This window comes from Stegostoma tigrinum, chromosome 45, assembly GCF_030684315.1.
Source record: "Stegostoma tigrinum isolate sSteTig4 chromosome 45, sSteTig4.hap1, whole genome shotgun sequence".
Lineage (NCBI taxonomy): Eukaryota > Metazoa > Chordata > Chondrichthyes > Orectolobiformes > Stegostomatidae > Stegostoma > Stegostoma tigrinum.
Genome location: NC_081398.1, coordinates 7,866,691 through 7,893,482, shown reverse-complemented (window position 1 = coordinate 7,893,482; position 26,792 = coordinate 7,866,691). Strand labels below are relative to the sequence as shown.

The 26,792-nt window shown below is 44.1% G+C and overlaps 1 protein-coding gene and 1 long non-coding RNA gene across 4 annotated transcripts in view; one reads left to right on the top strand and one right to left on the bottom strand.

Moving 5' to 3' along the window:
• The window catches only part of LOC125448612 (uncharacterized), a 72,209-nt gene extending 50,924 nt beyond the window's left edge, over positions 1–21,285 (top strand). The window contains exons 2-3 of the long non-coding RNA XR_007246754.2: positions 6,739–6,835; positions 20,450–21,285. This is a non-coding gene — a long non-coding RNA (uncharacterized LOC125448612). The remainder of the gene's footprint in view (positions 1–6,738; positions 6,836–20,449) is intronic.
• epoa (erythropoietin a) overlaps positions 1–26,792 on the bottom strand; it is a 61,822-nt gene that overhangs the window by 34,351 nt on the left and 679 nt on the right. For 2 of the 3 annotated variants that reach the window (XM_048524013.2, XM_048524015.2), the window contains exon 2: positions 14,480–14,610. In XM_048524013.2, the coding sequence (XP_048379970.1) occupies positions 14,480–14,610 (131 nt within the window). Of the gene's footprint in view, positions 1–14,479; positions 14,611–22,606; positions 22,676–26,792 lie in introns of those variants that run through there. The other variant, XM_048524014.2, reaches the window with a different exon arrangement.

The following is a 26,792-nucleotide window of genomic DNA, read 5'->3' as shown; positions in this document are numbered from 1 at the left end:
AGGAAAATTTTGGGCCAAACACAGGCAAGTGGAACTAGTTTAGTTTGGGAACATGGTCGGCATGGACTGGTTGGACTGAAAGGTCTGTTTCCATGCTGTATGTCTCTATACAAAAGCAAAATACTGTGGATGCTGGAAATCTGAAGCAGATACCCAGAATGCCAGAAAAACTCAGCAGGTTCGGCAGTAGGTGGATAGAGATACAAATACTGCTATCAGTTTTAAGTCGAGTATGACACTTCTTTCATACAGGAAAATGACTTTGGGTTAGGTGGTCAACCAAAGAACTTAAAATGTGAACTCTGTTTCCTTCTCTGTGGATTCTGCCAGTCTTGTTGAGTTTCTCTACGTTTGAATGTTCAAGTGGTTGGATGTGGTAGCAATCAAGTGGGGGCTGCTTTGTCCTGGATAGCATCAAGCTAGCTGAGTGTTGTTGGAGCTGCATCCATCCAGGCAAGTGGGAAGTATTCAATCACGCTCCTGACTTGTGCCTTCTGGATGGTCAACACGCCTTGGGGAATCCGGGGGGTGGGGCTGGGGGAGGGGGAGGAGTTACTTGCTGCAGAATTCCTAGCTTCTGACCTACTCCTGCAGATACTACATTTACACAGCTGGTCCATGGGTGTTTTGCATCTTGGAAAGATACGACAGCATGATTGTGATCTGCTTCTCGCACACAGCATAGTTGAAATTTGAGTCTTGGTCTGCGACAGCAATAGTGAATTGGCTGCCCATTTACAAGGGCTTCAGTGGATTGACCACTGCCCCGTTCCATACTCAGAGCGGTCTTCATTTTTGTGACATGCTGATTTCAGCTGAGTCACAGGATATGCAAGAGAGGCATGGGAGGGGTGGTCAGCATTTGTCAGGAAGAGGTGAAAAGGCACCAGGAGAGTGCTGGCACATTGTACTCAGGGTCTGGTTTTGAGTTGCAGAATGTAGAGGGGCTTGGCCTCTTGTTGGACTTTGTAGTACACTCCCAAATTTAAATGTCATATTAATTTGCAAAGGGATAATTCATACATGCTCACTTGTGAGCACTCTATTTTGGCAACAATTTATCTTTCACAAAGCTTAATTTGTAAAGAAAGCCATCTCACAGTATCTTAGAGTTTTGAAATTGAGTGGATAGTGAGGGCCCTGGGGGAGAGAAGGAAAGGTCATGGTGTGGAAAGGAAGTATTCAGAGAAACAGCACAGGAATGCAGGAACATGAGTAAGCCTTTCAGTTCCTGAAGTCTGTTCTGCCACTCGGTGAGATTGTGGCTGATCTGTCATTCAGTTCTTGCCTTTATTCCATATCCCTCAATTCCCTTGCCTAATAAAATCTGTCAAACATCATGTGGAAAATTGTGATGGATCCCAAACCACAATAAGCTTTTGGGAGTGAGAGGATCAGATTTCCCAGATTTGAAGGAGCAGTCTTCAGTGGCCGAGTTCTTATTTAAAAATTGTGATAACCCCATTGTGGTTTTCACTTTTTGTGATAATTGTTTTTTTCCTACTCTACAGGAAGCTTTCATTGGAAAAGATACTTTTAATAGTCAGGCATATTAGGACACATCTCTGGGCTGTTAGATCTTGAACCATGTTAACAGTTTTGTCAGATAACCCATCATCCTTCAAAACTAAAGGGAATATGAACTATATCTTTGCAAGCAGTACTTGTTATTTCACTCTTTAAGGTCTGGCATCATATTGTTGAAAATGTGTGGCATGCCCACCCAGGCCAATATATTGTTTTCTTTATTCTTTCCTGGGGTATGGATACTGCTGGGAAGGTCAGCATGCCCAACTTTAATTGGCCTTGAACTGAATGACTTGCTTGTCAATTTCATGGAGCAGCTAAGAGTTAGCCATATTGTCTAGGTCCGGAGTCACATGTAGGCCAGACCAAGTCAAGATGACAGATTTCCTTCTGTAAATTGCATTAAATGAACCAGACAGTTTGTTACAAAAACAAATCAATGAATATTGTCATGGTCACCAGGACTGAGGCTAGCTTCAATGTCAGATTTGTTAACTGAATTTAAATTGCATTAGTTGCTTGTCAGATTTGAGCACATATACCCAGAGATTTCAAAGTGAGCCTTTTGGGCTCTTAGTTCGGTGACATTATCACTACAACACTTTCTCCCCACTGTTGTTTGTCCTGTTGAGCATGTTAAACTGAATGCAGCATTCCAAATGGCATTTTCCAAGGCTCCATACAACTAAAGCTTTGGGATGAGCCTGACTTTTTTTTGGCTGAGAACAAATCATGCCAGACTTTTTGGAGGGTTTTTTCACCTCAAGACCTAGCAAGCCATCTGGTTGTATCTTACCAAGCTCACCTCATTCATTAACTACCCCCTACAATCTCACTGACTGGCAAAACAGACTGTCCCAGAACTGTCCCATTCTAGCCCCATTTTACTAAGCACTGTTCCCAGAACAACTCACCACTTCCCGATACACAACGAAATACCAGCATCCTTGACACCATGTTTAAAAGGCCAATGTGGACACATAAGGGCATTCACATTCCAAAGGTGCCCTGTTCAGTGACAGTGTAAGACTTCACAGAGCAGGAAGATAGATCTCCAGGGACCTGGAGATACTGGCAGAGGATGGTTGTTCTCTTCTTGGAGGACAAGCAGAGATAGCCATAACAGCAGACCCTGGCAGCCTGATCCGAGGTCACTGACTGAATCAGTGCAGTCCACAGTGCAGAGGAACGGCCAGCAGTGTCACAAGAGGCTCAATGATTTCTCCACTCCTATCGCTATCATCTCTCTGCTACCTCCCACTCACTATCTCTGGCACTATACCCCACCTCCCACCAAGGCTCTTTCCCAACCACTCCCACTACTACTTGTGACATGTTCCTCAGTTCTGCTCACAGCGCCTCTTGCTAGCAGCTCAAATATTGACACCTCAGCGGAAATGTCAGTGCAAGAAAGTACAGGAGCAGTTCACAGAGACAACTCCGCAGCTGGCTGATGAAGCAATGGCCCATGCCACTACCACTCAGAGGACTGTCGGAGACTTGGACAGAGAGGACCCTGTAGTACGTGCAGTCGGGGTTTTTGTCCACATACAAAGTGTGAAACAGTTGTAGTAGATAGCAATGTGGGATGAAAAGGGCCTGCCTTGTGGAGACCGCAGGAGTGTAGCCACACTATAGGGCCCAGCTACCCCGACCATGCAACTATTTGGCTGTCTTTGGAAAGCTTGGTCCTGCACCCTCAAGGACTGCTGGAGAGGTGCATTCACCTGCACTACATGACCCAGTCACTGCTCCTAGGACGTGTAATCATGGCTTCAAGGGCATTGTGAACCTAATGAGTACTGGGTGGGGGCGCATTCTTTCATCACCAGGAGCCAGAGCGATGCCAGGACTCACCAGGCTGGAGGAGGAACTGCACACAGGCCCCTCAGAAATCTCTCACGACACTCCAGAGGTGGCTGGGTCCTACATCTCCACCCTGCCTGCACCAGGTCCAATCTAGGAGCTGGGTGCCTATCCCCGAGTGCAGATTATCCAAATCGCAGCTTTTCAATTGGTGGTTGCCGGTGCACCCCGCAAAGCAAGGCTGTGCTTCCTGAGCGACCTGCAAGTGAAGCCGAGAGATGCCAATGGGATAGTGAGGCATTGATAAATATCAACTGTCAATAAAAGGGGTGCAGACAGCTGATGCCCATGATTCATGCCTTGAGATACTATTTCGTGCTGAGCAACTAGAGGCTCCTTGCAGCTGAAGTCACCATGTACCTGTTCTGACTTCCATGTCAATAATTCACAATGTCTAGCTTGTCCAGCATTTTAGCTGCTGCCTAGCAAGACACTCATTCAACTACTCGGCAAATGCAAAAATGATGCAGCGAGCTGCTCCTGAAGTTGAGATAGGCCTTGTCAGACTTCTTGTGCGATTTTGCTACAAATCCTACTATAGTCCATGACATTCAGGTCCCTGGAAGATTCCACAAGAATGTAATATTTAATGTATTATTTGTATCCCAGCACTGAAATGATAAATACTGCATTCCATTCACCTTTGACTTCTTTGTGCACTTAGGTTTAATGATTTGTTTACGCAAACATTCAAATCCTTTTGTTGATCCATAGTTCTTAGTCTTTCCTTACTAGTATATCTTTCTTTGGATTCAAAGTCTACATCAGAAAGGGAGAGGACAAGGTGAAAATTCAGTGTGAGTTCAGAGCAAATGGCGCTGAGTCGATGTGAACTAAGCTGCAGGAGTGGAATCTGTACGCCAGTATTTGGATGAAGAAGGATTGCTGTAATTGGGTGGAAATGGGAGAGGGGGGAGAAAAGTCAAGGCTTATAATGAATATCCTAGAGAGGATTGAATGCTTCAAACAGGAATTCTCTGGGTCACAAGGGCTCGACAGGGTCGATGCAGGAAGGAAATGTTCCCTTTGGCTGGGGGTCTAGGACCAGGGGCACAGTCTCAGAGCAAGGAATAAGCCATTCAGGATTGAAATTAGGAGGAATTTCTTCACTCAGACGGTAGTTAATCTTCGGAATTCTCCACCCCAGATGGCTATGGAGGCTGTATTGTTGAATATGTTGAAGACAAAGAGCAGTAGATTTCTAGATATTTAAAGATATCAACAGATAGTAATGGGAAATTGGCATTGAGGTATATCAGCCACGATCCAGTTGAATGCTGGAGGAGGTTTGAAGAACCAAATGACTCCTATTCTCCTTAATACCATGCTCCATTAGAACTTGACAGGGAGAATCTAAAGACAATGTGGGCCTCAATGAGGTCAACAACAAAGTTGTAGAATTCTAATTGGCCTGTAGCTAGTGAAATCTAACTTAAGGAAAAGCCATCAAAGGAGACATTGTCTAGCCACATGCTGGGGAACGTTGCATCTGTACCAATCAACAGGTCTCCGTGAACCTTGTTGGGTTCGGTGCCGTCATAAGCCACGCAACTAAGGAAATGGGCTGGATGTTAAATTAAATAGTGGAGAAAAATGATCAAATTTGGGAAGATATGGTAAATCAAAGACACAAGAGAACAAAATTAATACTGGGAATGATAGACAGTAACAGAAAGGGGTAGAGAGTAAACCAACAGATGAAACTGAAATTTACAAGAATAAAACTGAAGCTCTACGTCTGAATACAGATTACATTTGAAATAAAACAGATGAACTGAGAGCAAAAATTTAAATAAATACTATAGATACATGGCCAAAGGATGACATGGATTTAAACCTGAATATTGATGGGTGCAGGATATTTAGGAAGGACAAAATGTCAGAAAAAGATGGGCGGTGGCTCTGTTGGTGAATGACGGTAATAGTCCAGCACAAAGGGATGACTTGAGTTCAGGAAACCAGGGCGTGGAAATGATTTATGTACAAATGAGAAATGATAAAGGCACAAATTTACTCGAGGGACTGATGTACAGGCTTCCTAACATAAGTTACCACACATGGTAGCAGACATTGGAGGTGGGGGACGGATAATGGAAGAAATAATGGGCATTTGACAGAAATGTGCAGTCATAATCTTGGGCAGTTTTAATCAACATATAGACTGGAAAAGTCAGATGGGTAAAAATATCCTAGATGAGGAGCTCATAGAATGTTTTCACTATAGTTTATTAGTCCGGTCCTTTCTGATGCCAACCACACAGTAGGCTATACTAGATCTGGGAGTGTGCGATGAGATAGGATTAACTAATTATTCTCATAGCAAAAGTGCCTTTAGGTAACATTGAGCATAGGGGAGTCAATAGAGATGTTGTGGTAGACATTTAAGGGGAAATTACAGAATAGATACATTCCAAAAAGGAAGACAAATTCTAAGGGATGGATACCACCTCCATGCTTAACGAGAAAACATTAAGGAAAAAAAACCATATATTTCTGCAAAACAGATGGCAGGTCAGAAGTTTGGACAGAATTTTTAAAAATGACTAAAATGATTGTTAAGGAGTGGAATTCAGACTATGAGAGAAATCCTGCCAGAAATGTAAACAGTTTCTATTAATATTTAAAAATTAAGAAGTAACAAAGGGAGCATTGGTCCTAGAGAAAGTGAGTAAGCAGAATTAATAAAGGAAAATGAGATGGCAGATGAATTGAACAGGTACTTTGCATCAATCTTCGCTATGTAGGATACAAGTAACAACCAGAAGTAGTGATAAATCAGGAAATGGAATGAAGGAAGGAACTTGGAACAACTGTAATCACTGCAGAAATGGTACTCAATAAATTGTTGGAGCTCTGGGCTGACAAGTGATAGGGTCCTGATGGACTTCATCCTGGGTTCTTAAAGGAAGTGGCTAATGAGCTGGTTGGTACATTGGTTTTAATTTTTCTAAATTCCCCAGATTTGGGGACTGTCCCATTAGGTTGAAAGATAACAAAAAGAGAGGGAGATTGAAAGGAGGAAACTGCAGGCCAATTCACTTAACATCTGTTAAAAGCAAAATATTAGAAGCTGTTGGTAATCAGGTAGAGTCAACATGGTTTTGTAAAAAGGAGATCATGTTTAACCAATCTACTGCAGTTTTTTTGAGGAAGTAACATGTGTTGTGGATAAAGGGGAACTGGTGATGTACCATACTTCAGTTTCCAACAGGCATTTGATAAAGTGCTACATCAAAGGCTACTGTGGAGAATAAAGTTCATGCTGTCGGGATAGCAATTGAGGCATAGTGGAAGATTGGCTGGCTAACAGGAAGCAGACAATAAGCATAAATCAATGTTTTTCAGGTCGTCAGGATGTAACAAGTGGTATGCCACGAGGATCGGTGCTGGGACCTCAAACCATTTACAATCTATACAAATGACCTGGATGCAGGGACCATAGGTATGATTTTAAAAAATGCTGATGATTCAATTATAAGTCTGCAAGTAAGTTGTGAAGAGGATATAAGAGGGTTAGAAATAAATGAAAAAAAAGTGAGTAGGCAAAGAACTGGACGATTGCAAGATAATGTGCAAAATGCGAACTTGTTCATTTTGGCATGAAGAGTACATAAGCATATTATATAAATGGTGAAAGATTGCAGAGCTCTTGCAGATGGATTGGGATGCCCTTGTGCATTAATTAAAGAAGGTTAATATGCAGGAAATTAATAGAATGCTGTTGTTATCATTTATTGCCAGATATTAAATATAAAAGTAGTGAACTTGTGCTTCACACATGCACGGGTGAGACTATATTTGGAGTACTGTGTAGAGTATCAGTTACCTTATTTAAGGAAGGATGTAAATGCGTTGGAAGCAGTTCAGAGAAGGTTTACCCGACTAACACCTGGCTTGGCTTTTGAGGACAGGTTTGACAAGATCTGGTGGGTTCTGGATAGAGCGGTTGTGGGGATGATGTTTCCTCTTATGGCAGAATCTCGAACTGGGGTTCACTATTTAAAAGTAAGTGCTTGCCCATTTCAAATAGAGATATGGATTTTTAAAAAATTCTCTGAGGGCTTTTGAGTCTTTTAAACTCTCTATTCCTGAAAAGGTACAGTGGAAGAAAAGTCTTTAAGGCAGAGCTGATGAATAGATTCTTGTTCAGCAAGGCAGTGAAAGATTTTCAGGGGTTTGCTGGAGTGAGGACCTCGGGTTACAATCAGGTCAGTGGTGATCCTGTTGAATGGCACAACAGGGTCCAACAGCCAAATGGCATACTCCTGTTCCTTGTTCGCGTATTCACTTATAGCCATACGGTAACAGAATATTGGGGAAAGATGGAGGATCATGGAAGAAAATGTTGTGGAGGGGTGACAGATTAGCTGTGGGGAAAATGGATGGCACTGAAACTCTGCCTCAGCTTTGCAATCTGCATCAGTGCCAAGAGAACCTATTACTTTAAGTGCTGACAGGGGCAGATATAATCAATACACTGACATAACAAATTCTAAGTTCACAAACATGTTAAACTACCTGAAAGCCTTAGTCAGCTCCATGGGTCATCACAGACATATATCATGTTAATAATTCTCTGGCTGCTACAATGCACATTAGAACTGGAACCCTTGACTCCACACCTTTTCCCTGACTTCCTGTCTCCACAAATACCACTCCCCTACATTCCCAGGAACTGATAAAAACCCCAAAACCATTTGTGCTACTATTCACTTACCAACTCCATAGTGACCTATTCAACCCACCTTCGGCCTGCCTTCCTTCTCTGCCCCATATGAAATAAAAATTGGATGAACATCTCACAGCAGATTATATGCTTTGAATCATTGAAGCGAACTTACCAGCAAGTTCCACCAGCCATCTGTGAAATGACAGGCTTTGAAATACCACTGTGACAGTAGTCCACACTAAACAGGTTCCGGATAAACCAGGACCCCCATGTAACAAACCTCTACCAACAGTGCCCGAGTACAAACCCCTAGTGCTCTTATGGAAAAACACGTTCCTGAGGAGTGTGCCTCCCACAGATAAATTGATAGATTAAAAACTCCAAAGACAGCAAATAAGGAGCTATTACTCTGCTTTGGGGATTTACATAAATAAATAAAAGCAGCTGTTTCAGTAAAATCCAGAAGCCGACAGATGACTATAAGGAATGTTACCACGCAAACACTTGACATACTGGTGTGAGATTCCTCACTCAGTTATTTTGACAGAGCCAGTAACTGCTTTCACAACAATCAGGTTCAGCTTTAAAATAGTGGAAAGTGGAATCTGATTTAGCTCCCGAGTGATGGAACAGTAACATGAGTCATCGTCACTTCAGCATTGTCACTCAAAGAATGGCACTCCATCCTGGCAATGGTAAACTTCTATCTTGTTTTCCTTCTGCCCATACCCTTTATACCACCACTATAGTCCAGAGGAGCAGAGGTCAGGGGAGTGTGATTCTGAAGTGCCACAAGTTGCCTGGTTAGAGAGATACAAATAGACTGGCCACTTTAGATCTCAGCTACTCATTTCTATCAGTAATGTTTATATTCCTTAAATTGACTGCCATTGGTATGGGAACGTTGGGCCTAATTTGGGCCACTTCCCAAGGTTTGTACACTTGATAGAACAACTGGAATTTCAAGGGAAAATCAGCCAGTACTGCTGCCAAATGTGGCAGCGATCACCATGAGCGGATGGTTAGAGAGCTCAAAGGTCTTCCACTGGGACACCTCAGGGGGAGGTGGCGGGCATCAAAAGCAGGTTCTGCCCCAAATTCGCCTGCTCATGACTGCTGTAAAGTCGTAAGTTCTGAGTTGCTGGGGTTAGACGGTTTGAGCTACAGGGAGAGGCCGAATAGGCAGGAGCTATTTTCCCGAGAGCATCAGAGGCTGAGGAGTGACCTTTATAGAGGTTTATAAAACCTTGAAGGGCATGGATAGAGTGATTTGTCAAGGTCTTTTTCTCCCCTAAGTAGGGGAGTCCAAAGCTAGATATGGGCCAAATTCAGGCAAATGGGACTAGATTATTTTAGGATATCTGGTTGGCATGGACGAGTTGGACCGGAAGGTCTGTTTCCATGCTGTACAATGCTATCACTCTATAAGCGACATATCGGATTCAAAACATTAACTCTGTTTCTCTCCAGTAGAGACGCTGCCAAACCGGCCGAATTTCTCCAACACTTTTTATTTCAGATTGTGCAAATTCTGTGCTCACCATGCATTTGCGAGGTCCTTGCAAGGTGTTGATCATCTGATAGCTATACATGGCACTTCGCTGTTAGTCTAAAAGGTCATCAGGAGTAGGAAACCGACTGGTTTTCTGCCGAGGTCAACTTATATAAGCCTACTGCAGATCAAAGACTGAGCTTTGGAACCTTCTCAGATCAATGTCCATCAGTGACTCGCTGCTAAAATGCATCAGACTATTGAGTGGGGAGTGGAGGAAGAAGTAGATTTTGTATGTGCATCTTCGAATGCAAGATACCGTCTGAGAAACATACAAAATTCTTACAGGGCTTGTCAAGGTAGATGCAGGATGAATGTGTCTTCAGGCTTGAGGCAGTCTAAAACCAGGAGGCACAGTCTAAGAGTAAGGGTCAGGCCACCTGGGATTGAAACAGGGATGATTTTCTTTGCTCAGAGGGGTGACCTTTTGGAGTTGTTTACCCCAGAGGGCTATGAAAGCCCAGTCATGCAGTCAATTCAAGACTGAGGTCAATAGATTTTGGAGCATTAATGACACCAAGGATATAGGATATTGTAGAAAATTGGTAAAGAGGTAGGTGATCAGTTATGATCTGTTTGAATGCTAGAGCAGGCTCAATGGGCTGAATGGCCTCTACCCATTCCTATCTATGTTTCTACCCAGCAGAGGTGACCATTATTTAATCCCTTTGGAGCTGACAGAAATTACTGCAAAGAAACCACAAAGTCGTGTGGACATTATTGAATTATCTGGTAACATTTTCCCCCTCATGGGTCAGATAGTTGGATCTTAATCTGGGACGGCTGTTTGAATTTTAGAAATACCTTATATTAGAAATTATCTCTACCCCCACAAAATCTCCAGTAATAATGTAAATGATTTTCAGAGGAGGCATGAATTTCTAAGAGGACTCTTCCTATCCCCTCGCATAACTTTGGTAAATCATTTATGAAACCCTTGAGCTCCAGGGAAAACTGTATTCTCCAGGATTTCCAAGGTGCTTCCAGATTATATTACAGATTTCCAGACTGCGCAAATAACTTCTCTCTATCCAGCATATGCATTTCCATTAATGTCTTGAAATGTTTGATCATCTCACCCCTTAACCTTCCAGAGTGATTCAAGGAATGCAATCCTAGATTATTGCCACTTAACGTGGTATTGGTTTAAACTAACAAGCATATAATGTATCATGGCTACAGAGCAGATTCAAAGTTGAAGCTTGATATTGCTAGTTAATGTTATATCACAGAGCCTCATAATTTTAGGAGATGGGTAGACTTTGGGTTAATTTTCATTTTTCTTGCCCCTTATCCTGAAAGCAATCGTTTTCCCTAGCATACAGGGTAATGTCAGTGGCCAGTAATTCATGTGGCCAGGCTAATGCGACATCGGTTTGAATCCCACCACGTCAGCTACTGGATTTTAAATTCAAATCAATTAATCTGGAATTGAAAGCCAGTCTCAGTAGCAGTGAGCATGACAACAATCATCACTTATTGTAAAAACCCATCTGGTTCACTAGTGCCTTTTAGGGAGAGAAAGCTGCTGTTGTTACTCTGGCTTACATATCACTCCAGACCCACAGCAACGTGCTTGATGCCCACTGAAACAGGGATAAGCAACAGGTTCTAGCCTTGCTCAGTGACACCCACATCCCAGGAGCAAATAAAACGAAATACATTAACAAGGGTAAAATTGTATCAGAGATAATGGGAACTGCAGATGCTGGAGAATCCAAGATAATGAAATGTGAGGCAGGATGAACACAGCAGGCCCAGCAGCATCTCAGGAGCACAAAAGCTGACGTTTCGGGCCTAGACCCTTCGTCAGAGAGGGGAATGGGGTGAGGGTTCTGGAATAAATAGGGAGAGAGGGGGAGGCGGACCGAAGATGGAGAGAAAAGAAGATAGGTGGAGAGGAGAGTATAGTTGGGGAGGTAGAGAGGGGATAGGTCAGTCCAGGGAAGACGGACAGGTCAAGGAGGTGGGATGAGGTTAGTAGGTAGGAGATGGAGGTGCGGCTTGGGGTGGGAGGAAGGGATGGGTGAGAGGAAGAACAGGTTAGGGAGGCAGAGACAGGTTGGACTGGTTTTGGGATGCAGTGGGTGGAGGGGAAGAGCTGGGCTGGTTGTGTGGTGCAGTGGGGGGAGGGGACGAACTGGGCTGGTTTTGGGATGCGTTGGGGGAAGGGGAGATTTTGAAGTTGGTGAAGTCCACATTGATACCATTGGGCTGCAGGGTTCCCAAGCGGAACAGTCCCTCTTCCGCACCTACACAGGCCCCAAACCCCACCTCTTCCTCCGTTACATTGATGACAGTATCGGCGGCGCCTCTTGCTCCCCAGAGGAGCTCGAACAGTTCATCCATTTCACCAACACCTTTCACCCCAACCTTCAGTTCACCTGGGCCATCTCCAGCACATCCCTCGCCTTCCTGGACCTCTCAGTCTCCATCTCAGGCAACCAGCTTGTAACTGATGTCCATTTCAAGCCCACCGACTCCCACAGCTACCTAGAATACACCTCCTCCCATCCACCCTCCGGCAAAAATTCCATCCCCTATTCCCAATTCCTCCGCCTCCGCCGCATCTGCTCCCACGATGAGGCATTCCACTCCCGCACATCCCAGATGTCCAAGTTCTTCCAGGACCGCAACTTTCCCCCCCACAGTGTTCGAGAATGCCCTTGACCGCGTCTCCCGCATTTCCCGCAACACATCCCTCACACCCCGCCCCTGCCACAACTGCCCAAAGAGGATCCCCCTCGTTCTCGCACACCACCCCACTAACCTCCGGATACAACGCATCATCCTCCGACACTTGCGCCATCTACAATCCAACCCCACCACCCAAGACATTTTTCCATCCCCACCCCTGTCTGCTTTCCAGGGAGACCACTCTCTCCGTGACTCCCTTGTTCGCTCCACACTGCCCTCCAACCCCACCACACCCGGCACCTTCCCCTGCAACCACAGGAAATGCTACACTTGCCCCGACACCTCCTCCCTCACCCCTATCCCAGGCCCCAAGATGACTTTCCACATTAAGCAGAGGTTCACCTGCACATCTGCCAATGTGGTATACTGCATCCACTGTACCCGGTGTGGCTTCCTCTAAATTGGGGAAACCAAGCGGAGGCTTGGGGACCGCTTTGCAGAACACCTCCGCTCGGTTCGCAATAAACAACTGCACCTCTCAGTCGCAAACCATTTCCACTCCCCCTCCCATTCTTTAGATGACATGTCCATCATGGGCCTCCTGCAGTGCCACAATGATGCCACCCAAAGGTTGCAGGAACAGCAACTCATATTCCACTTGGGAACCCTGCAGCCCAATGGTATCAATTTGGACTTCACCAGCTTCAAAGTCTCCCGTTCCCCCACCGCATCCCAAAACCAGCCCAGTTCGTCCCCTCCCCCCACTGCACCACACAACCAGCCCAGCTCTTCCCCTCCACCTACTGCATCCCAAAACCAGTCCAACCTGTCTCTGCCTCCCTAACCTGTTCTTCCTCTCACCCATCCCTTCCTCCCACCCCAAGCCGCACCTCCATCTCCTACCTACTAACCTCATCCCACCTCCTTGACCTGTCCGTCTTCCCTGGACTGACCTATCCCCTCCCTACCTATACTCTCCTCTCCACCTATCTTCTTTTCTCTCCATCTTTGGTCCGCCTCCCCCTCTCTCCCTATTTATTCCAGAACCCTCACCCCATTTCCCTCTCTGACGAAGGGTCTAGGCCCGAAACGTCAGCTTTTGTGCTCCTGAGATGCTGCTGGGCCTGCTGTGTTCATCCAGCCTCACATTTCATTATCTTACATTAACAAGGGCACAGCTGCCCTGTGAAAGTTTTGCTTCAGAGCTCCCAAATTTTTACTTTGTGGCTGCATGAAACCGGAGGCTATAAAAACAGGAAACTATTAATCCCATACTCAATATACATATAATGAATCAAAAGAATGATCTTGTTTTGTGCTGCAGTCACTTGAGCTATGGATCTGCAACGGTTCTTCTCAATCTGCTCCAGTTCCACAACCCTCGAACATCTCTGTACTCCTCCAATTCTAGCCTCTTTGGCACCCCCCAGCTTTAGCAGGCATGTCCTTAGTTGCGTCAGGCCTAAACAAATCTGCCTCTCCATCCTCCTTTAAAACCTATTTCTTTGGTTAAACTTTTGGTCAACCACCTTAAATTGGTTTGATGGTTGCGTTGTAAGATTTTCTTGGATTCTAATGCATTGAGTAGCAGACCACAAATTTTGTTGACAAGCCAATAATTCATAGCATTATAGAATTCCTACAGTCTAGCAGCAGGCCATTTGGCCCATCGAGTTCATACAATCCTCCGAGGAACATCCCACCCTGACCCACTCCCTCACCTTATCCCTGTAACCCTGCATTTCCTGTGGCCAATCCACCTAACCTGCACATCTTTGGACTGTGCGTGGAAACCGGAGCACCTAGAGGAAACCCATGCAGACACAGGGACAATGTGCAAACTCCACACTGTGTGTTGCTCAAGGGCAAAATCAAACCAAGGACCTTAGTGCTGTGAGGCAGCAGTGCTAAACACTGAGCCACCGTGCCACCTGAATTCTTGATTTATCCCAGAAGTTACCCTTCAATTAAGCTGTTATCTCGACCCTGAATTCTTTCTCAAATGTCCCAAATTGGAAAAACAGCAAATCCGATCACAAGTTACATAGGAAGTCATTCGACTTTAGCAGATTCTATGCAATGCAGTGAAAGGTGACTGCAGCATTGAGTTTCCAACCCTCTGCTGAAGCTCTGGATTAACATTCACATCAGGTACCAGACCTAAAGCCCAATTAGAAATCATTGCATTACACTATAAACAGGCCACACACATGCACACAATGGCGTACCGTTGAATCTGCAGCATCCTTTGCTTCTCTAATGTACTTGTCCAGTACTCTGATGTCACAGATGGGGTGGAGTGGAGTCGACTTTGCTGGCTTTATATAACCGAGAAACATCACCAGGAGTGCAAAAAGTCCTTGGATTGGAGGAGAATGAGAAAAATAAGAATAAAAAACAGCAGTTAACATGAAATACAAATTCGTGACAAACCAAGGTGTAAGTATACAGGAACAGAAACAGAAGTTACTGGAAAAGCTCAGCAGATCTGGCAGTATCTGTGAAGAAAAAGTCAGAGTTAATGTTTTGGGTCCCATTGCCCTTCCTCACAACTTGGACCTGAAACATTAACTCTGATATTTTTCTTCACAGATGCTGCCAGACCTGCTGAGCTTTCCCAGCAACGTCCGTTTTTTGTTCCTGATTTACAGCATTCATAGTTCTTTTGGTTTTCATAAGTATACAGAAATCTCTGAATGAGTAAAGGGGTTAGGCTTGCTGGTACCTCATTGCACACCTTGCAAGGAGACCTCAAAGAGAGGCCAAGTGTTCTGTTACTGGAAGACATGTAAAATCAGAGAAGGAGTCATCTTACCCTGGAACCTTAGTTGAAGGCCATTTGGAAGATGTGGGCATTGCTGTCAAGTCCAGTATTATAGGAAGGTATAGGCAAGATGGTCAGATGGCCAGATCAGTGGCCTGAGAAGTGTGAAGTGATCCAATTTTTGGAGGAAGGAACAAGACATGGGAGTCCTCAATGAATGACGGAACACTAGGAAGTTCGGAGGAACTGAGGAATGTTGGAGTACTTGTCCACAGTTCCCTGATGGTAGCAGGACAAGTTAATCGGGTAGTATGGAAGGAATATGAACATTTGTCTTTTTCAATTGTTGCACATATTTTAAGATTAGGGTGGTCATGTTGGAGCTTACAGAACTTTGGTTAGGCCACAGCTGGACTATAGGAAGAATGTGATCACACTGGAGGGAATGCAAAAGAGATTCATCAGGACGTTGACTGGAATGGAGCAATTCCCTGGATATGCTCAGGTTGTTTTCATTCGAGCAGAGAAGGTTGAAAGGGTACCTGACAGAGGTGTATAACATTATGAGAGGCATGGACAGGGTCAATAGAAGGTCACTGTTCTCTTAGTTGAAAGGTTGATAACGAGGGGGACAAAATTTTAAAGTGAAAGGCAAAAGGGGATTGGAGGAAAAAACCTTTTCACCCGAGTGTGGTGGGGAGGTCTGGAATGCACAGGGTAGTTTAAACCGGAAACCTCACAACCTTTAAAAAAGTTACTTGGACAAGTACTTGAAGTGTCAGAATATTCAAGGCTATTGACCTTGTACTGAAAAGTGCAACTGATGTAGGCAGTAGTATATTTTTGGTATCACAGACTTGATTAGCTGATGGTCCTCTTCCAGACTCTATGATTCCATGATGCTTTTAATGACTGAAATGTTGTTCTGTAAATCCACTCCGAACTGGCAATCAAACATAGACCAGGATGGTTGAATCTATAATACATCATGTAAGATTGTGGAAGATTTCAAATCAACAGGACTAGGATTGTGGGAAGCCTGACTCAGTGGATTAGAATACATACCTTTTACCTCCAGAAATCTATACTGGGTCCATCATTTTTTCTGAAGAGGGGTCTAGGCCCGAAACATCAGCCTTCCTGCTCGTCTGATGCTGCTTGGCCTGCTAGGTTCATCCAGCTCTACACCTTGTTATCTCCATCATCTTTCTGTTGGCTTCCATGAATTTAACATTTAGACACATATCTGAATTAAGCCCATCAAGCCTGCTTTGTTATTCCTGATCTAATTGTGACTTCAACTTCAATTTCCCCCCTCCACTCCCAAATGATGTTAGATTCTTGATGAACAATGGAGTTGAAGAGATGTACAGCATGCAAATAGACACTTCAGTCCATCTCATCCATGCTGATCAGACAACGTAAATTATTTTAGTCCCATTTTCCAGTATTTGGACCATATCCCTTTAAACCCTACCTATTCATGAACCCATCCAGATGCCTTTTAAATGTTGGAATTATACCTGCCTCTACCTCTTCCTCTGGCAGCTCACTCTATATACACACCACCGTCTGCATGAAAAGAGTTGCTCTGCTTTTTAAATCTTTCTCCTCTCACCTTAAACCTATGCCCCCTAGTCTTGAACTCCCTCACTTGGGGAAAAGATCTTGACCAGATTCATCATGTCCACACTGCTCAGGATTTTATGAGTTTCTATAAGGTCACACATCAGCCTCCGACATTACTGGAAAAATAGCTCCAGCCTATTCAGCTTCTCTCTATATCTCAAACTATCCTCTTAAAGTATTCAAAGATCTGGCTTCCATTGCATCTGGGATAGAATTGCACAGACTCACGATCTTCTGAGTGAAAGAAATTTTCCTCATCTTTGTCGTAAATATTTTCAGTCACCCAGTTCCAGTCTGTCCCACAAACATCCTTTCAAAATCCAGCCTGAGAAAATCCTGCAGGGACTTACATGTCTCAATAATATCACCTCTCATTCTTGTCATCTTCAATGGATACCAGCCCAACCTGTCCAACTTTTACTCATAAGATAAACTGCCCTAACAGAAATGAAAGATGCTGTCTATAATTAAACACCAGGCACTCCTCTATAAAAAGGGTGAGACTCTGAAGCATATCTTTCTATGGTCATTTCTATCATTTGCCAAATTTCTCTGCCGTTTAAGTTCACAGTGATCTTGAAAGTGTTGCTTAACTCTCAGTTTTCCACATTCCCTCAGCATGCCATGATACACAACATCTCATCTCTTGTCGCCCAATAACCCTTCAATGAAAAGCTGCCCACATGGACTCATTTCTTCCTCTATTGTCTCTTTCATTCAGTCTGTCCTGTGGATTGAATTAGCTCATGGCGTCTGCTGGATCAGTCAAGCACTAAGAATTCCATTTTGTGGCTTGCATGTAAAACAGTTTAGGGAGGTAGCAAGGCAAAGGGTGGAAAAAGCAACAGTAACTACATCTGCAGATCAAGCCAAGGATGACAGACTACAGTTGAGAAATGGAAATATGTTGAGCAGGCCAAACTCCACATCCAAATCATCAATGTACACCTCCAGTTGGCAATTTCCACATTACATTTTGATCCATCTCATTACATCTTCTGCCCACCTGTAACTAGGAGCCATGAGACTGGAAAATTCAGGAATTCAGTCAATGATGATGAAGATTCCTGTGTGGTGTTATTTTAATGCCTGACTGCACAATTCCTATTGGGCAGATCGGGCTAACATCATATCCATTCTGTCTTTTATGTACTATGCTTTTGAAACCTTTGCCATGATCGTGTGATATACATATAAGCAGCCATTTATGCTGTTACATTTAATGGCATCATAACAGTACATCTTCTTAGCTTCCAAGCACCTATCTTCTTTTCTCTCCTGAAACTGCTACTTCAAAACACAATAAAGTGATTTCTACATTTTACATCAGAGGCTGATGGATAGGTGGAATTTGCTGACTTTAAAATAGTTTTGGGAAGCAGTATCTGTGAGGGAATTTGTGTTGCTGCTTCTGATTTTTGGTCAGAACTGTGAATATTGCGCACATTCCAAATTAATACAAAAGTATAAATTGTCTAATTATTTTCTCCTGACGCATATCTTGCTTCCATTTGGATGCAACTGTGCTATTCCTCTCAGTGACTTTGGAAAACAGAAAAACTAGCTTTTCAACAGGACACGGGATGGAAGTGTTGGCAAAAGCTGTCACTTGCAATTCCAAACCTTTGTTGCTCGAACTCTTAGCAAAACAGGGAAGCATGGTGAATTCAGTAAAAGACTTATTTTATGTGTCTACCATCTGAATCTCCTCACTTCAGACTGTAGGCTGACTTAGCAGTGGCCCCAATTGGCGAATATGTCCGCAATAATCTAGACCCTGAAGCTCTGCAATTCTAATCTAAATCTTTCTTAACTCACTTCTTATCTCTTTCATTTAAGACCCTAGCTAGCTATGATTGAACCTCCTTCTTTGTCCAGGGTGCAGCTCCAACAACACTCAGTGAGTTTGACACCATCCAGAGGTCATGATATTCCCCACATCCACCGTCTTCAACATTCACTCCCTACGTCACCAATACACAGTGGCAGCAATGTGTCCCATCTACAAGGTTCACTGCACCAACTCACCAGATTTCTTTGGCAGCATCATCCCAGCCTGCACCTTCTGCAACCTACGAGGTAAAGTCAGTATAGTCCCAGAGGACCATAAGGTGCTCTGTGATTGGAGAGAGAGATGACTGGTGATGAGTTTAACCTGACAGTCACCAAACCTCAGATGACAGGTGAAGCCAAGAAGGGGAGATCCTCATGGTGACTTTAGCCAGTACAGGAATCAACCGCAGGTTGGTGACATCACTCTGCCATCCAGACCAACCAACCATCCAGCCAACTAAGCTATCCACCCCCAAGCTACCTAGAAGAACAAGGGCACCAGACACAGGAGAACACCACCATCTGAAAGTTCCCCTCCATGTCACACGCCACCCGAATTTGGAAATATTTCACCATTTCTTTGCTGTTATGGGGTCAAAATCTCTAAAAGCACCGTGAGTTAGCGATACTACATGGACAGCAGTATTTTAAACGCACCTCAAATGGGCTGTATAAGGGGAAATTAGGGATGGACAATAAATACTGACCTAGCCAGTGATGACCAAATCCCAAAAAAGAATGGAAACTTGAAGGTGCAACAAGGACAACTGAAATTTCAAGCTTCAGGCCCTTCAAGTTAGACAGAAAGAATGCAAATTAGCTAGAGTTTTCAATCTAATTGCCACTTAGTCCTAGCTTCATTCTGGATTCAGAGATTCTAGTTTCAGATTCCACTCCATACATTTGCATCAAGGCTGACACTCCCACTCAGGGGCAAGGAGAGAATTCACATTTGTGGTGTTGCTGTTTGGCCAGGACCCTACACAGCCAGCACAGTGCCCTGCCCCCACCCCCCGGCAACCCTCCAACCAACCATGAGTGCTCTGGGCTCCAATTATTTGCCAAGGCCCTGCCTCTAGCAGCACCACTGAGGGACTGCTGTATTATTAGAGGTGCAGTCTTTTGGAAGTGACTTCAACCTAGGATGGCATAGTGGCTTAGTAGTTAGCACTGCTGCTTCACGCCACCAGGGACCTGGGTTTGATTCCACCCACAGGTTACTGTCAGTGTGGAATTTATACTTCTCCCCTTGTCTGTATGCATGTGTTCCAGTTTCCTCCCACAGTTCAAAGATGTGCAGGTTAGGTGGCACGGCCATGCTAACTTGCCTGATAGTGTCTAGGGATGTGCAGGTTAGATGGATTGGCCCTGGGAAAAGCAGGGTTATAGATGGGGCTGGGTGGCATGCTGCTCTTTGGAGGGTTAGTGTGGACTCGATGGACAAAATAGCTTGCTTTCACATTGTAGGGATTCTATGAAACTGAAGCTCTGTCTGCTCTCCAAAAAGGATGTTAAAGAAACATGTTACAGAGTTAGTAGGAACTGCCGATGCTGGAAAATCTTTTCTGAAGAAGGGTCTTGACCCGAAACGTTAGCTTTCCTGCTCCTCTGATGCTGCTTGGCCTGAATGTGTTCATCCAGCTCTACATCTTGTTATCTCTGTTAAAGAAACATCCCATTTTGAACAAGAACAAGTGGGAGACTAGGAGAGTTCCTCCTGGCATTCCGGTCAATAATCATCCCTTAAATCACCGTTGCTATAATAAATAAGCTGCTCGTGATTACATTGCTGTAAATGGGAACTTACTGTCCACAAATCGTTGCCACTTTTTTCTGACATGGCACCAGCTTCCAAAAAGCAAAACAAAGAACTACAGATGCTGGCGAACTGAAAAAAAAAACAAAATTTCTGGAGAAACTCCAAAAAAAGGGTCACTGGACTCAAAACATTACCTCTGTTTTCTCTCCACAGACACCGACAGACCTGTGAATTTGGAAAAGTCTTGCTTTGGCTCAATGCAAGGTCGTACAGGATTTGACTAAGGTCATGAAACGTGCTTAAGGTGGCTGGCAGCAGGATAAAGTCTAATTGGTCTGTGAAACTCACTTGCTCTTGCTGGCTGGTGGACAGTCACTGGTTAACCCACTGTTGTGGTGTAACACCCGAACCCAATCCCCACTATGCCTCATGTCCACACACAGACACTTTCAAATGAGGGTCCCTCGTTAGCAGGTAACAACAGAGAACTTGGCCGATTTCCACATACACTCCTGACTAAACCAGTGAACTGAAGCCAGCCATCTTTACCCAGTTTTTACCCGAGCTAGCACCATGGGCGAAGCCGTGAAATGTTTGGTCGGAGCATCTTAGTTGCACACCAGGTCGCACACTGAATCAATGAGCGATTACAGCGAGAATCGCATTTTGTAAATTGACCGATATTGAAGTCTTTCCTTCTGTGTCTGATCTGTCACAGGAGCAAGAAATTGAAAAGCAGACACAGTAGAGAGAGAGCTGTTAATTAAGCTCCGCAGTGACTGCAGGTTCAAATCCTTGTCCAGCCCACAGCTCCAAAGACACAGAATTGTTACAGTGCAGAGAGTCCCATCATGTCTGTACCAGTTCTTCAAACAGGTTCACTCAGTGACATTCTCCCATCCTCTCCTCATAACCCTGTGCTTTCTTCCTTTTCCACATTATACTCCAAGTCCCTCTTGAAAGCAGTTATTGGGTCTACTTCCACCACAGACACAAGTAACACTGTCCAGACCCTCAATACTTCCTTTGAAAATAAAAACCTATTTTTACCCCCGCATCGCTTTTGCTTCTTTTACCGAATGCTTTAAATCTGTGCCCTCTCATTCTCAAACCTTTCATGTGTAGAAACAATTACTCACATAGGAACTTCCTATGCACGTACAAATTAGGAGCAGAAGTAAACCACTGGGCCTCTTGAGCCTGCTGCACCATTGAATTAGATCGTGGTTGATCTGACTGTGATCTCAACCCCACATTCCACCAGCAAATAACCATCAACTCCCTTGTTAGTCAAGTATCTATCTTCTCTGCCTTAAAAATATTCTATGACTTCGCCTCCTGTGTGCTTTTGGGCGAGAGTTCCACGGGCTCATGACCCACAGAGGAAAAATGCGACCTCATCTCCAACTGAAATGTAAGACCTCATTTTTAACCTGTGTACCCCCACCTAGTCTCTCCCACAAGGAGAAAACATCCTTTAAGCACCTGCCATGTCACATCTCCTGTGTGCAAATTGGCTGCCATGTCATCTAAAAACAAACTCAAAATGCTCCAAAGAATAATTAATGAGTTCCTTGGCTCAACAGTATTATGGGATGCCCTGAAGATGTGAAAATATATTATAAATTCATGTTCATTTTCCTGAACAAATTGATTGTATCTACTGCTTGTGCACCTAAGCAACAGCTCATCTCTCCATGAACCTTTCCTTTCTGCCACTAATTCTACAAACACTTAAACCTCACTAAGAGCATATGTCCTGAATGGCTGGAGGTTTTTTTAAGCTACCACACACACTTCAAAAAGGTTTTTGTCCAGGTTTGCAAGTTCTTCCAACCTTTGCACGATCCTCAACCAAGGCTGGGTGAGGCATTCTCACCTCTGAATCAGGAAGCTATGGCATCCAGAGGGCTGGGGGGGAACAACGGAAATCCAGGCTGGCACTGCCAGTGCAATGCAGAGGTAGTGCATCAGCTATGCCATCTTTCAGGTGAGATGTTCTTCGTGGCCCCAAGAACCCTGTCAAGTGGCTGCAAGAGATCTCAGTTTGAAGATGAGCCAAACAGATCCTTGTGTACTGACCAGTATTTGTCCCTCACTTGACGTTACTAAGCTAGAGTACCTGCAAGTTAATAAATTCACAGTCTTGTTGCTCACACTATGACAGCAACAACATTTTAAAAATGTATTCAATTGGCTGTATTGCACTGAGAGAGATATCCTGAGGTTGTGAAAAGCGCGATGCAAATTCAAGGCTTTCTTTCTTAGCTCAACAGTCTTGTCTGTCGGCCCTCAGCTATCATCATTGCTCCACTTTAGTTTCCACACTGCCCTCCTAGCAACTGTGCTTTTGCTCTGAATCTCACCTACCTTGAACTGCCCTGCTCCAGCAGCCGATCATCCTACCCAAGCGACGGCTCGTGGAAGACTCTGCGTTTTGCCGGATGAAAATGTGATATAAAACAGAAGGTGTCGCCACATCAGGAAATGAAGCTCTGCCCCTTCAACATTCCGATAAGGAATTGGGTTCATGAAATACTTACGCAGAGCAAGCGTCAGCTGCTTCAGGGATGGTGTGGAGAGATGGATGGTGCTGCTTTAATTGAGGGTGCTAAGTCGCAATAATGTTTTTTAATGCAGAGTGAGACAGACTGCAAAATCCATTTGGACATGTGGAATTGTGTTCAGTCTTTGAGGCAACAAAATACCAGACATTTTACACTGCAGTGAATGAAACCCCTTCTTAATATAACAATCCAAAATGAAAATCCGTAGGGGTTTCATCCTTGTCACCTCTTGGCTCCTGTCTTTTGGACGCAAATGTCTTCACCTCTACAATCTCCCAGCAAAATATGTTCTTCTGCATGGTCCAGCGCTTTTGTCCCCATTGTATTAGCCTACATATAGAACATAGAACATTACAGCACAGTACAGGCCCTTCGGCCCTCGATGTTGTGCTGACCTGTCATACCGATCTCAAGCCCATCTAACCTACACTATTCCATGTACGTCCATATGCTTATCCAATGACAACTTAAATGTACCTAAAGTTGGCGAATCTACTACCGTTGCAGGCAAAGCATTCCATTCCCTTACTACTCTCTGAGTAAAGAAACCACCTCTGACATCTGTCCTATATCTTTCATCCCTCAATTTAAAGCTATGCCCCCTCGTGCTCGCCGTCGCCATCCTGGGAAAAAGGCTCTCCCTGTCCACCCTATCTAACCCTCTGATTATTTTATATGTCTCAATTAAGTCACCTCTCAACCTTCTTCTCTCTAATGAAAACAGCCTCAAGTCCCTCAGCCTTTCCTCATAAGACCTTCCCTCCATACCAGGAAACATCCTAGTAAATCTCCTCTGCACCCTTTCCAAAGCTTCCACATCCTTCTTACAATGCGGTGACCAGAACTGTACACAATACTCCAAGTGCGGCCGCACCAGAGTTTTGTACAGCTTCACCATAACCTCTTGGTTCCGGAACTCGATCCCTCTATTAATAAAAGCTAAAACACTGTATGCCTTCTTAACAGCCCTGTCAACCTGGGTGGCAACTTTCAAGGATCTGTGTACATGGACACCGAGATCTCTCTGCTCATCTACACTACTAAGAACCTTACCATTAGCCCTGTACTTTGCCTTCTGGTTATTCCTACCAAAGTGCATCACCTCACACTTGTCTGCATTAAACTCCACTTGCCACCTCTCAGCCCAGCTCTGCAGCTTATCTATGTCTCTCTGCAACCTACAGTATCCTTCGTCACTCTCCACAACTCCACCGACCTTAGTGTCGTCTGCAAATTTACTAACCCATCCTTCTACGCCCTCATCCAGGTCATTTATAAAAATGACAAACAGCAGTGGACCCAACACCGACCCTTGTGGTACACCACTAGTAACTGGTCTCCAGGATGAACATTTCCTATCAACTACCACCCTCTGTCTTCTTTCAGCAAGCCAATTTCCGATCCAAACTGCTATATCTCCCACAATTCCATTCCCCCGCATTTTGTACAATAGCCTATTGTGGGGAACCTTATCGAACGCCTTGCTGAAATCCATATACACCACATCAACCGGTTTACTCTCATCCACCTGTTTGGTCACCTTCTCAAAGAATATCTCCCCTCCAGCTTCACACCATCACAAGTAACTTATCTTCCAGCTGCTGACCTCTGTCAATTTATTCTTTTGTTCTTGAGCAATGAGGAGTGGAGTACGGGACAGGAATGATCCCTTTGGCCCTCCAAGCCTGTGCTAATCATCGTGCCCTTACTAAACAAAAAAAAAACCTTCTGCCCTTGTTTGGTCTGTATCCATCTATTCCCTCTCAATTCATGTAACCATCCAGATGCCTCTTATATGTCAGCAACATGCATGCTTCTACCACTTCCTCTGGGAGTGCATTCCAGGCTCCTAACACTTCTGCGTGAAAAATTTTCTTCGTATATATCTCTTAAACTTTTGCCCTCTCACCTTAAACATGCTCCCCCTTGTAATTGAAACTTCAACCCTGGGAAAAAGCTTAACTATCCACCTTATCTTTGCCTCTCATAATTTTGTAGACCTCTATCAGGTATCTTCTCAGCCACTGTCTTTCCAGTGAAAACAATCCTAGTCTTTTTAATCTTTCCTCATAGCCAATGCCCTCGAGACCGGGCAACATCCTGGTGAACCTTCTCTACATTGTCTCCAAAGTTTCCACATCCTTCTGCTAACGTGGTGACCAAAACTGCACACAATAGTCTAAATGTGACCAAACAAGGGTTTTATATAGCTTCTCCCTGAACCATTGTCTCTTACTATTTCACAGAATCTTACAGCCTAGCAGAAAGCTGTTTGGCCCATCATGTTTGTACCAACTCTTTAAAAGGGCTCTCTAATCAATCCCAATTCCCTCACTCTTTTGTCAAAACAGTCATTTTTCTCTCCTTCGGGTATTTATCCACTTCCCCTTTAGAAAGTTCCTAATGAACTTGCTTCCACTGCCCTTTCAAGCACACTTTTCAGATCTCAATAAATTGCTGCATTAAAAAATCCCTTATGACCTTTCTAGGTCTTTTGCCAATTGTTTTAAATCTGTATCTGCCTGACTACAAAATCTCCTATCAAAAGCAAAAATTTCTTCTCATTTAGCCAATCAAAACCCATTTTGATTTCAAAAGCTTCTATCACTTCTCTCTTCTGAGGAGAACAATTTCAGCTTCTCCACGCAATGATTTCCCAGGCAATAATCCTCCTTCCCATCCACCCCTTTCCCAAAAAGCTTCCTCGGGATTTGATGTGTTGTCGGTCATATTCCCCCATTTTGTTATTCCAAGGTGATCCATCTGCTTTCCCAGGTGGAACTGAATGGTCAGAAAGGGGAGTGTTCGGGGGGGGGGGGGAATGTTGCCTAGCCAACATCGCCTGCCAGAATGAAACGTCAACAAGCGACATTAGCAGATCATGTCTTCGATTGCCTTCGCAAACTGTGACTCCAGATTTGAGTCCCACTCCAGGGCTCAATGGCCAAAAAAAAGGTGCGATTATAACATGACCAAACAAGTTGTTTGCCAGCCTTCAAATTCTCTTGCAGGTGCCAAAACTGGAAGAGTCTCCTAAACAACCCTACTTGATGTGGAGTGGCATTTCTCATTATTATAGTCTCTGGTTTTAGGCTAGCAAGCTGTTCGAACAAAAAGCCAGCTTTGTAAACATACAGCTTCATCTACCTTACATATAGCTTCATCTACCTTCACAACTCTCCCAAAAACAAGCTTTTGCAGTCCTTTGGAATTGCATTAATGGTTGAATAAATCAGAACACAAGAATGAGGAGTATGAGAATTCCAAAAAAGAGATTGAACATGTTAAATCTGTTTGGCTTCCTACAGTTGCTGCTGAATTTCTGCAGCACTCTATTTTTATTTGCAGGGCTATAGAGTAGCCATTCAGCCCTTGAGGGGCTTCACCGTTCAGTACAATCATGGCTGATCTGATTATGGCCTCAGATCCACTTTCCTGTCTGCCCTCAATAATCCTTGGTTCCCTCATAGAGCAAAGATTTATCCAACTCAGCTGCCACTGTTCTCCAGCGAAGAGGGCTTCAAAGACTAATAATCCTGTGTGAGAAAAAAACTTCGACTCATCTTCACCCAATTTTTAAGCTGCGTCCCCTGGAGACTCCCCCATGAAGAGGAAATATCCTCTTTGCATCCACCCTCCAAGTTTCCCTCAGGATTTTGTGTTTCAATAATGAGTTTTTCTTTTGTTTTTCTCTCGCCCACTGTTTGTCACCTCCACACTTTGGCACTCAGTACTCATTTAATCCCATGAAATGGGTCGTCTAAATATAAATTGTTGTCACACGAAAGCAAGACTTGGCAGATCTAGACTCAGCCCACCTGTCCAAAGTTCAGCGCTGGGTTTTCATAAACTTCCCAAAAACTGTCTCTTAAAACAGCCTTGATACACCCTGAAGCCACAAAAAGGCCAGACGGTCTCTCTTTTTCGTCTTTTATGAAGCCGTAAAGATTAAGCTTGCACAGGTGATTGGCCGTAGCCTTAACAGTCGA